Source organism: Pieris brassicae, chromosome 8 (assembly GCF_905147105.1).
Source record: "Pieris brassicae chromosome 8, ilPieBrab1.1, whole genome shotgun sequence".
NCBI classification, from domain to species: domain Eukaryota; kingdom Metazoa; phylum Arthropoda; class Insecta; order Lepidoptera; family Pieridae; genus Pieris; species Pieris brassicae.
Genome location: NC_059672.1, coordinates 13,712,634 through 13,725,298, shown reverse-complemented (window position 1 = coordinate 13,725,298; position 12,665 = coordinate 13,712,634). Strand labels below are relative to the sequence as shown.

Here is a 12,665-nt window from a genome sequence, read left to right as displayed (position 1 = left end):
AACCGCGAAACGCTTTTCAAGATTTTAAACGGTGTTAAAAAATATATTTTTTGCTGATACAACGAATTCAGCTTTGAGAGGAGGAAAAATAAGTAACATCAGAACCTATTGTAAGACAAGATGGCGGATGTTTCTGATCAGCTTTTTTGATTTGTTAAGTTTAGCAATAAGATAACTTATAACATTATTTATCGGTAAGGGGGAATGTGCAGCGCGAAATTTTGTTATCATAACATAGCTCTCGCAATTGTACGATCAATTTCATCATGGTACTTTAACTTAAAGGCGGTAATCCGTATGCATGCCCACTTTTCTTATCTTATTGGACCCCTCATCATATAAACCTCTAAAATTGCATTGTCAAGAGCTTAATCTTTGTAACAGGGACTTCGTAATATTCTCATCGGTGTCTTGCGGGCGTGGAAATGCTGGTCAAACGAACTATGGATTCTCCAACTCCGTGATGGAGAGGATCTGTGAGTGGAGGAAAAAGTTGGGTCTACCGGCGCTTGCTGTTCAATGGGGCGCTGTTGGAGACGTAAGTACTGTTACTACTACTGTTTCTACTACGTACTGTTTTTTTATTTATTAATACTTTCTTAAATAACAATTTAAATAAATAATATAGTAGTAGGTAGTTACTACTTTTTTCACATATCAATGTCGCCTAAGTATTGGTCTACGTCATAATAATATATAACAATAAACTAACATTATTTTAATTTTTTCGCACAAATGTCACAACAAAACATTTTCTGAAGTATTTCTCTATAAAAATTGGTACATTTTCAAACAAGCTATATTCGATTTGTTAAATTTCGTTGAAACATTATTTGCATCAATTCTCCGAAACTCATTAGTTATAAAAAGCCTTTGCGTTGCACTGCGACCTGGATTCTTTGGTACCTAACACCCTACGCTTTGACATGAGTTGCAGTCAGTAAGGGGCTTGATTAATGCATGTTTGTTAAATTAAGCACTTCTGCGCTTAACGACTTAAAGGCCTAATTAAAGCGTTTAAAAGTCGTAAATATTCTGAAATAACAAAACGCAAAAATTCTTTGAAGATCTCTGAAATATTACGCCATACAATTTTCTTAATATTTTCCTTAACTCATGTTATGACAATGAAAACTGTTCCCTACATAGTTAATTAAAATCCAATAACAAGAAAAAATATAATTGAGTTCATACCTGTTATTAATTAGTTCTATTATATTCTTACATTTAGGTGGGTCTGGTAGCAGATATGCAAGATGAGGACGTTCAATTGGAAATTGGTGGAACTCTTCAGCAAAGAATCTCTTCTTGTCTCCTCTCACTGGACAAGTTCCTTAAACAGGACGCGGTTATCGTGTCTTCTATTGTGGTAGCTGAGAAGAAGGCTGGAGGATCGGGATGTGGAACTATTGTGGATGCTGTCGCACAGATTATGGGTAAGGATTTACATTGTTTTAAGCTCCAGTTAACTAGTTTGTTTTTCAATTAAAATGTGCGTCGAACGACGAATTTTGCATAAAATAAATTTCGGTAAGTTTTGGTTTAATGAATATTTCTACTAATCACTTCCACTAGAATTGTGAATCAATAGATTGAATTAAGGAAAGATGTTGAAAGTTTTGATTTTAATGTCGGGATGTGTTGATTGCGATTTAATTATAAACAATAATAAGTTCATAAATTAGAATTGAAATAAAAAAAACTAATATATACAACAGGCATCAAGGATCTTAAGACAGTTTCCCAACAAGTATCACTTGCCGAGCTCGGTATGGACAGTATGATGGCAGTGGAAATCAAACAGACCCTTGAGAGAGAATTTGAAGTCTTCCTCACTGCTCAAGACATTAGAACTTTGACATTCGCCAGGTACATTACATATATAGTACATTTTCATCATTTACGAACAGCTAACTAATATTCTCGCCTTCTTGTAGTTTTACGTATTTACGCAAAATAGTTTGAGACGTTCTAGGGAATATGTTATTAACAAAAAATAAAGTTGTATGAAAACCTATTTTTAATAGAAGAAATTTTAAACGTAGCACGTTGTCTACTATGTTGTGTTTTAAATAAGGAACGTTGTATTACATTACTTTATATTCATTTCTTCCAGATTAGTAGAATTAACAGCCCAAAGAGAAGCGGCTTCTTCCACAGCAGTGGCCGCTCAACCGGATACTTCTGATTCTGCAGCAATTGGCTTCCGTGTTCTAATGAGAAACCTTGGTGATGAGAAAGTGGTTTCAGAGCCCTTCGTATACATGCCGACTATGGTCAGCGATGGCACTGAGGTATACTTTGTATTTTAGACAATTCAATTTACTTATTATAAGTTCAATAAAAAACTAGTTTTGAATAATCAATTTTAAAATCTTCAAAAAATTCTATTATATTCTACATACACAATTCGAAATATCTACATTATTATATATTGAGAACAACAAAGCTAGTAATAATGCAAGAAAACTATAAATTTAACTCAATTAACATTGCGTACTTCCACTGACAGACGGACGTAACGATACACGAAGATGAAAAGGTGATGTTCCTGTTACCGGGTCTGGAAGGAACGGCCTCTACCATGAAACCACTTTGTAAAAGGCTCAAAGTCAAGTGTTGCGTCCTACAATTCGGTACAGAGAACCAAAACGACAACATCGATAGCATGGTGGAAAGACTTTACTCTGTAAGATGATTATATAATAATATAAATCTATAGTTTATTAGTTGTATTATCTAAATATACCTTCTTATTTACCTAAGCTTTTACCATTATAACAGAAATAGCGCCTGTATTTCTATATCGTAAGATGTCTTTTTTTTCATTGCAGTCCATGAAATCTCGGCTCAATTCAGGAGCGCCATTCATCTTGCTCGGATACAGTTTTGGTTCAGCGCCGGCCATTAAACTCACGGCGAGACTTGAAAGTGAAGGTATTGCTTTAAATAAAAGATATTGAACGCATACATTATGGATACTGCTGTATAACAACTGGGTTATATCAAAATACGACATCGTAGAGACGACTTAACAACTGAACTAATGTTGCCAACGTTTTGTTTAATTATAACGTGGCTTTTGCATTAATAATAGTGTTTTGTTACTTTTTTTTTTATTTTCATTTGTTGGATATTCTGGCATTTATCTCATTGTACCAAATTTTTATTATTTTGTAATTTGCAATTTTCCTTCAGGTCATCAAGGGACGTTATTCCTCGTCGACGGTTCACCTGACTACGTCTACTCGGTCCTAATGATGTTAATGAACTTTAAGAATGACACTCAGCTTCAGAACAGTCTCATTTGCCACGTTATTGACTTGGTAGCTCCCAACAATGATGTCCCAGATCTCATGGATAGACTAAAAGAAATCGAAACATATGATGATAGAATCGAGTACGCTCTCAAAGTCTGCCCTACCCAACACAATTACTCGAATAAATTCATCAGGGATATCTCACTTGCCTGCTTTAACAGGCTAAAAATAATTATCGACTGCAAGAATGAGGGCTTCAAGAAAATTAAAACACCAATAGTTCTCCTGCGTCCGAAAGAGAATCCACCGTTCCTTGTGGTCGAGGATAATTATGGTTTGGACAAACTAACAGATGGTGGTGTCACCTTACACTTTTTGGAAGGCAACCATCATACGATACTTGAAAACAAAGACTGTGCCAACATTATTAATAGATTAATAACGAAAGATGACTCTAGTGGGAAAACAGAAAGCAACGTGGTTAGAAGTATGGTTGAAAAGCAACGCTCTGTTCAAGTATAAAGGACTGTAGTTAATTATATAACGGGTTATACTAACTCATATTAGAGTAAGGAAATTAAATGAAGGAATTTCATACGTTGATATAATATTCATAATTAGATTTGCATAAAAGTTGATTTGAAGCGCATAGTTAGCTACTCTATTTAATCTTTAATCTTTAGTCATTTTTGCCATTATTGTTGCAATTTCGGGAAAAATTTAATCAAATACTTCAAAATATGTGTGATGTGGTGGACTTAAATAAATTATAGTGAATATGGATCTGATAGTATATGTATTACTGTTATAATTTAATCTCTTCCAACGGAAGACCAGTACCAAAAAAATAATCATTACGTAATTGTTAACTTGTTTAATCGTTTTATTTATTTCTTAAGATAGTCTTGGGTATGTTCTGGGTAAAGACAAATAAAATATTCTATTACAACAGTTCTTTTATTAACTTTAATATCTTAATGTGCACAGACTAACTTTCAACCCAGAGATCGTGGGTCCTCAATACGCCATGGTACGGAATGTGTGTCATTCAGTATATCTTAATGGCATATACAAAAATCTCGTGATCATAGAATTTTAATGTGTATTTGGTATGAGAATACGTCGACAGTGTTGTCGGAGGTGGATCAGGATTTTATCCGAATTCATCTAGAAGGCTATCTTCACGCCTCTATCAATTTAACGCGTGGAACAGCAACACAATGAAAAGGGATTATATGGTCAAAACCTCACCTCTTGTACAAACACTTGTCACTGCCACTTAATAGTTTTTTTACGCATGGTAAGAAATAAATTTTAGGGGTGGGAAGTTGGGGTTGGTGTTGGTGGGAATCGCTGATGGAGTGAGGTCAGCATTGCCTAGAAAAAGCCAAAAAAAAACCTTCTGCTGTGTTACGTAGTGGAACACTAGTATAAGCAGAACCCCGACCAGTCCGAGTCATCCACGTCCTAGTCGTCCACCCTGGGACCTATTGCAGCCACGCTCACGCGTGCCCACTACCTAGAGCTGCAGATGAGCTGAGGATGCAGGGCAAAAGGCGGATATTCTGCGCCTTAAAACAGAATCCACTCACTAGGGAGGTAACCCGTATAAAACCGAGCATGTCTGGATGCTCTAAAGTGGCAGCGCCACTATTAGACTAGGGCACAGTGGGTTAATCTCCTGCTTGCCTGAAAAACCAACGATTCAAGAAACCGGACCGATCTTTTACCGACGACCTTTGGCATTAAATCACGGACACGAATTGCTTTTTGGAATATAAAAACGCTAAGTAACGACACTCGACTAGCACAAGCAGAAGCTGAAATGATAAGATATAATCTACAAATACTTTGTTTAAGTGAAGTGCGTAGAAATGGTTTTGGCGAACTGAGAACGTCCAAAGGCCTAACTCTTCTGTACTCCGGGAAGGAAAATGAGGATGACGACCTTGTATATGGCGTCGCTTTCCTCCTCTCTAACTCCGCAAAGAAAAGTCTTTTGGACTGGAAACCGATCTCAGACCGAATCATTTGGGCCCGCTTCAACTCAAGAGCACGGAAGATCTCCATTGTGCAGTGTTACGCTCCCACCAACACGTCTGCGGAGGACATCAAGGATGACTTTTACAACGCTCTAAATGCCACACTTAAAGGTATTAAGAAACAAGATATTGTGATCGTCATGGGAGACCTTAACGCAAAAGTAGGAAGCGAAAACAGTAACTGTGAGCGCAACATGGGCAAACATGGACTCGGAGTACGGAACGAGAATGGTGAACGGTTTATAGAGTTGTGCCAACACCATGACCTGACCATCGGTGGGACACTTTTTATTCATAGAGATGTACATAAGTACACATGGAACTCCCCTGATGGCTCCACGAAAAACCAAATTGACCACCTTGCGATCAGTTCGAAGTGGCGCTCGTCACTCCTCGATGTCCGAAACCGAAGAGGCGCTGATATTGACAGCGACCACCATCTGGTTGTAGCCGAAATGCGACTCAAGATTGCAGTTGCGCGACTAGCTGGTGCCCCTGGTAGAGCTGGAAGAAGGTTTGACGTCACTAAACTGCGAGATCCTGAAATTTTGAACAGGTTCATGCTTGAACTTCGTAACCGCTTCACCGGACTTCACGCCGACGATGACTCAATAGACGGAGAGTGGAAACGCATCAAAGTGGCCTACACAGAGACCAGCTCTTCTGTCTTAGGTCATACTAAGCACTCGCGCGTGGATTGGATGTCACAAGCTACTTGGCAGCTGATAAACGACCGTAGGGAACTCCACCTAAAACTGCTCGGAACCAACGACGAACTACTACAAGCCGACCTCAGACAGCAGTATCGGGAGATTCGTAAGAAGATCTATCGCAGCTCGCGAAAGGACAGAAGGTTGTGGGTTGACGGTATTGCTGACCACGCTCAAATTGCCGCTAACACCGGCAACATGGGAGAACTGTATAAAGCGACTAAAATCTTGGCAGGAAAGATAAGTCAGCATAAAAAGCCTCTAAAATCAAAAGACGGTCAACTTATCGTAACAGCAGAAGGGTAACTACGACGCTGGCGTGAACACTTCGAGGAAACCTTTCGTCCCACAGCTACGCATGGAGGCATGCAAGACACATTTCCACCACCCAGGCCACTAGACATCGATATCGAACCACCTACACGTGATGAAGTGGAAAGAGCGGTCATGGGTCTTAAGACTGGTAAAGCACCAGGGCTTGATTTAATAGCCGCAGAAATGTTAAAAGCGGACTTGGCTGCTACCGTCGACACGCTGACACCTTTGATTGGGAAAATCTGGGCCAGCGAGAAGCTTCCGGAGGACTGGAATAGGGGCCTTCTTATTACTGTGCCCAAAAAAGGTGATCTAAGCCAATGCAGCAATTGGAGAGGTATCACCTTGCTCTCGGCCCCTTCCAAGGTTTTCTGCAGAATTATCTTGGACAGGTTGTCTGCAGCCGTTGAGCCTCTCCTTCGCATAGAACAAGCTGGCTTCCGGCCTAACCGCTCGTGTACCGACCAAATTAACACTCTTCGTATCATTCTCGAACAGGCATCAGAATGGCAGAGAGAGATTTATCTTACCTTTGTTGACTTCGAAAAAGCTTTCGATACGTTGAGATGGAGCAGCATATGGTCGCGACTCTCTAACATTGGTGTCCCGCCAAAGATAATTAACCTAGTTAAGGCCAGCTTATAGGAACTATTCTTGTAGAGTGATTCACGATGGTCTCGTCTCAGACGATATTCAAGTGCACGCAGGCGTCCGGCAAGGCTGCTGACTCTCGCCACTACTTTTCCTGGTTGTTCTCGACGGGATTATGGATCGCACACATCAGAACCAGCGTCGCGGAATAGAGTGGGGATTAACCAACATCTTAGAAGATTTGGATTACGCCGATGACCTCTGTCTGCTGAGTCACACGCACCGCGACATGCAATATAAGTTGGACGACCTGGAACGCGAGGCGGGATTTGCGGGACTCAAAATCAACACCCGGAAAACGAAAGAAATGCGTGTTGGAGTTGAGAATCGCACCCCAATGCGGGTGGGTGCAGAGGACATAGAAAGCGTTCAACAATTTGTTTACCTCGGAAGCGTCGTGTCTGAAACTGGAGGTACAGAAGAGGACATCACTTCGCGCATTGCCAAGGCCAGAGCAACCTTTGCACAACTTCGGCCTATATGGCAGTCACGGATGTTGATGCGTCGAATCAAGGTTAAAATATTCGGATCCAACGTCAAATCTGTGCTGCTCTATGGGTGTGAAACGTGGAAGGTCACCAAACACATCTCGCACCGACTCCAAGTCTTCGTTAACCGCTGTCTTCGCTGTATTCTGAACATCTACTGGCCTGAAAAGATCTCTAACGAGCAACTTTGGGAGCGCTGTCGAGAAACCCCGATCAGCCAGCAGATCAAGCGACGCAAATGGAATTGGATAGGCCATACACTCCGAAGGGATCTCAATCATATTCCCAAGCAGGCGCTTGATTGGAATCCGCAAGGAAAGCGGAAGCGTGGCCGTCCCAAACAAACCTGGCGCCGAACAGTTGCGGACGAGGCAAAGAGAGCCGGAAAGACTTGGAGCGAGGTGAAACACGAGGCTCAAGACCGAACGCGATGGAGACTCACTGTGGACGCCCTCTGCCCCACCTAGGGGTTATAGGACATTAAGCTAAAGCTAAGCTAAGAAATAAATTTGTAAGTTAATGAGAAATTGATCAGAAAATTATATCAATAACAAAACAGAAACTGTCGATTATTACTAAGAGCAGACTTGACAGAAGTTTTGAATTTTGCGAGTACGATGGTCTGCAAAAAGAACCAATTACCCCAACTAACTTAAGCCCTATTGTCGGGAGAAATGATGGCAGGTGAAGTCTGGGTCGATTGCCAACCCTGACTTTGAACAAATCAAAACAATTATTATCCCAGTCCCTAGGGGACTCTGATACAAGAATAGGGAAGAGCAGTATGGACGAAAAGAGTCGATGTATCGGTTAGGGATTTCACAACCTTCAGTGATGAAGATTACGAAGAAGAAATCCGTGTATCGCGTAACTAAATCCTAAATGTATACCATGCCAATACGACATAACAGTAGACCGTAATAAATCGTCCTCTCACCAAGACGCTTAAGTGTTTCCATAAATAGATTGGAGTAATTTACCCCTTGTGTACAAGAGTATACTAACCATAATGTTCCCCTACTCGAATGACTAAATTTTTTTTAAATCGGGGCAAACAGCTGCCCTGGTGTTTAGTAATACTGCCGCCCATGGACACACAATACCAGAGGGCTCGCAAATGACGGCTCTTAATAATTGGTACGGGGTTTTGAAATACTTCAATGAATTGATGGTATTGTCGACATGGTGGTAGTGCGCGAATACATGCCTTAAATTTCGCTCAGTTGTGGAGAGATGGACCTCGAAATGATACGTAATTTCGTTTTCTGCCTACTATTTTAAAAAGGACATTAACCAGTGTCCAAATCAACTGCTGGAGAAATTTTAATTCAACTTTATAAATTGAAAAATATATATTTGAATGAACTGAATATCTTAACAAATTTATACACCACCATTACACGACTTCTAATCGATTCGAAAACAGGTTGTAGGGGAAAAAATTGTGAAAGGTAAGCTTTGAATGAGTTTGGCTGAAAGCGCACGTAGGCCGTTAGAACATCATTAACGTGCTACACAAGGTTTGCTTAAGAAGCTTCGTGTGACGTCACTAATTTGTAAAACCTTCCACGAATATAGCGCCTTCAATCTTAAGTCAGTATTTTAACTAGAGATCATAACCGGCACCTATTTTATTTCACTATTACATAGACTATTACAGATGTACGTAATTTTTGCACATTTAATAATAATAATATTAACAATTGTTGTCAACGGATCAACGCTAAATGAAAGTAAATACAATATTCAATTAAATAATATAACTTTAACTATGAATTATGCGTGCTCTTAATATACTTATGTAAAAAACCAGTGGCGCTACAACCTTTAAGGTTTGATTGTATATCTTTCAGATTGGTATATCTGCTTCGTGATTATTTCTTCGCCATACACGCCATCGAATTTTTTGTTCAAGGCATGTCGGTTTCCACACGGTGTTTTCCTCCCCGTATAAGAGAGTGTTAAATATATTTAAATATAATATTCAAAAATATCAGAAGCTTAAAGTAATCTAGTACAAAAACTATTAATTTTGCTAGCATCCCATTTTATCCTAGAAAAACAAAGGAAATTATAGAACTCGTTAATTCGCCTCAAGTTTCCTCGTTTACTGCTAACTTTGATAAATAAAAACATTAGTTTTGCTGTTGCAGCAAAAGGAGATTGTCAACTGTCACTGTGTTTTATACCTTTTATAATAAGGACAAAATATGTTGAACCATAATAATGAAAACAGTGAAGAACGACTTGACTTAGTACCAGTTCGAAGCTCGTTTATGCAGAGATTTCCCCCTGTGTTCATTATGAACTTGCAGAAATCTGTACAGATTTGTCTTATGATTCAAAGTTTAATAAAGTTCCTTTTTTTTACACACAATCAATAAAAAACAAACTCGCCCCACTCTTGACCAAACCTTTCCTGCAACCAGTTTCATTCCGTCTTTCTATCTCAGCCTTTTTCTAGTTTTTGGGTACCAAGTCATTTCAATATTACTTCACTGCCCAGCTCCTCGCGAGGGGTGTCCTGTCCATTTGAATGCTCTTTTTACTGTCCTGAATCCTTATCCTAAAGCGTTTAAAGTTTAAACAAACAAGGCAAATGATCGCAATAAGTGTTAAACTAATCAATATTGTTTTATAGCCAGAAAATGAAACTATGCAACAGCATCAGTGCACCATGATCTTTAACGCTAGCGAAGTATTACTTCGTTTTATTCATGTCACAACAAAAATATATGTACTATACAAAAAAATGGAAATATAATTTATCAATGAATTAAGCCGCAATAAAATTTGGACCCTTCTGATTAATGACAACAGTAAATAAAGAAAAAGAAATGATTGATGTACGACCCTTAACATTTTTGTTCGGTCTTGTCTTACAGCACATAGTACACACAGTAAATAAAAGTGTGTCTATTCAAGTTTGTCAAACTTGGCTTACCCTGCCAAGTGAATCAAATAAATCTATGCGCATTTATTTTTGCGTGGCCCTCAGTATTACGAAAAACTAAATACCTGTTTATGTATGTACAAAAACTTTATGTTTCTTAAATAAATAAAATAAATCTTGATAAAATAATTATGTTCTACGAAACAAAACAAGACTGCAGCCAACAGTTTGTTTGACAAGTGTATTTAGTAGACTGTGGTCTTTGAAAAACAAAAGTTACATAAGACGTCATTAGAGAGAGTGCTCTAATGAAAGGGTTGACATGTTGCCTCCGACGCGGTCTCAATTGCTAAGAAAACCTATATAAAGCCTTTTACAGGTTTTATCTTTGAATGCTTATTTTATTTATCTCAAGTCTTTTGGGTCACATACTGTGTATGATATATATTTAACAAAGGTTTAATAATGTTGTCAATTGTGAAATTCCTCATCCCACGGATTTAAATTGGCAATGTGTATAATAAGTATGTTTAAATATTAATCCGTAATATTAAAAAAAAAGTATTTATAAATAATTCAGCTACTATTTATGAATTGTATACTAAATTATGTTCTAGCCTCAGGAACTCACTACTTTGACACAGGATTTTCTAACCTAGGTAGCCAGAAGTCGCAAACATTTGTAAATTGATTTAAATAAGTAAAATTAAGTTATTGTTTACTAAACCGCCCAGTTATAATTGTTCTATAGGTTAATTTGTTTCTTCTTCACCTGTCATAAGCAACGTTTGCGCGAATACAATTATGTTTTCCTCAATTAATTCGATCTAAAGTAGGGCTTTGTTAAAATAATCGTGTTTTCTTATTACGGTTTTAATTCAGAACATTATTTTGTTAACGCCGTCACGATCGCTAAAATATTTTCTGGAAGATTACTTATTGTTTAAAAATTTGTTTTAAATGCTAATAAAATTATAGCTATTTTACCATACAAAGATACCATACATGCAATGTTTAGAAACATACATATCTTGTCGTACGTATAAAGTACATAACAGTCATTAATATTTACACCACACGTTTTTATTGACAATGCGGGCTAATAAAGCCATCATACTCGAATTGAATGACATAAACCAGATTTGTGGTCGAAAATAGACAGTGATTTAAATTTATGCCAGAGCGCGGCATAACCGATTGGACCAATGTGATTTTACACCATCTGTGCGGAAGTATGCGTGCATATGTTTAGTCATATTTGTAAATTTAGCAAATTCGACCTCCTGATGGACATAAACTAAATATAATTAATATCCACCTTTTTAATAAATTAACATCATTCTTATCTTTGAAGAAATCATTTCGTATTACAGTTACTATTAGAAATTCACATTTTTTAAATATTAATAATAAATACAACGTTTATCTATGTTTCGTTCAGAAATACTAAAAACATGCTTTCTCGGTTTTGAGTATATGACCAGAAGTTTCTGGTACCTATAGTTATAGGTACTATATTTTTTATGATGCTTGAAAATATTTCAAGTAGCAATTTAGTAGTTTTTCAGGCATCATTACAATTTTCCATTTACCATATCGCAATATATGTAGGCATATGTACAATAAAGCACACTGTCCTAGCGGTGTGGAAAATTCCCAAGCTTTCAACAACGCTATTAGTCAAGTAGATGCCTTAAACCACAACTTAATCTACAATCAATGGAAAACAGATTGGCAATTGAAATTGGCTAGTTCTACTGTTCGTGTTTATCTCAATGCGATGGATAGCTAGAAATTAGCTTTCAACTTCTATCAATCAAAATTGCCTAGGAATTTTTATTTTACACTGCCATGACCAGGTTTTTAATTTACGGATTTAATTTAAATAACAAGAGGGAAATTTCTTAGTGATCAATTGCAGATCAATCGTCACTGAAAATACATTTATTTTTTTATTAGAAATGTATAAGTTTATTCTTTAAAGTAATTGTGTGAAAATACCTTAACTAATCTAGACTAGACCTAGGTATATCAATGAGCGGTTGCCACGAAATATTGCTAAAGATCCGTGTCCACAACCATTATTTGATTGTATGTGTGAAGCATACAACGGGGATATTTCATTCTTAATTATGCTTAAGCAAGTTGTAAGTGCTGTACGTTATATACCAAGAAGTGGAGTTAAATTTTGTATGTATGTTTCCCATAAATAAATTCGAAGATCGTACTAGTCGACCTTTATATAATGAAGCAAAAACATAAATTCACAGCTGCCAATGCCAGCTGCCAATATTTCTGAACCAATT

General features: G+C 37.7%; 1 protein-coding gene across 1 annotated transcript in view; it reads left to right on the top strand.

Annotated features, from left to right (window-relative positions):
- Window positions 1-4,209, top strand: part of LOC123712767 (fatty acid synthase-like) — a 36,074-nt gene extending 31,865 nt beyond the window's left edge. The window contains exons 35-41 of the mRNA XM_045666015.1: window positions 385-538; window positions 1,232-1,436; window positions 1,719-1,869; window positions 2,117-2,294; window positions 2,513-2,689; window positions 2,835-2,937; window positions 3,199-4,209. Coding sequence (XP_045521971.1) covers window positions 385-538; window positions 1,232-1,436; window positions 1,719-1,869; window positions 2,117-2,294; window positions 2,513-2,689; window positions 2,835-2,937; window positions 3,199-3,782 — 1,552 coding nt within the window. The 3' untranslated portion in view covers window positions 3,783-4,209. The remainder of the gene's footprint in view (window positions 1-384; window positions 539-1,231; window positions 1,437-1,718; window positions 1,870-2,116; window positions 2,295-2,512; window positions 2,690-2,834; window positions 2,938-3,198) is intronic.
- The last annotated feature ends 8,456 nt before the right edge of the window (window positions 4,210-12,665 follow it).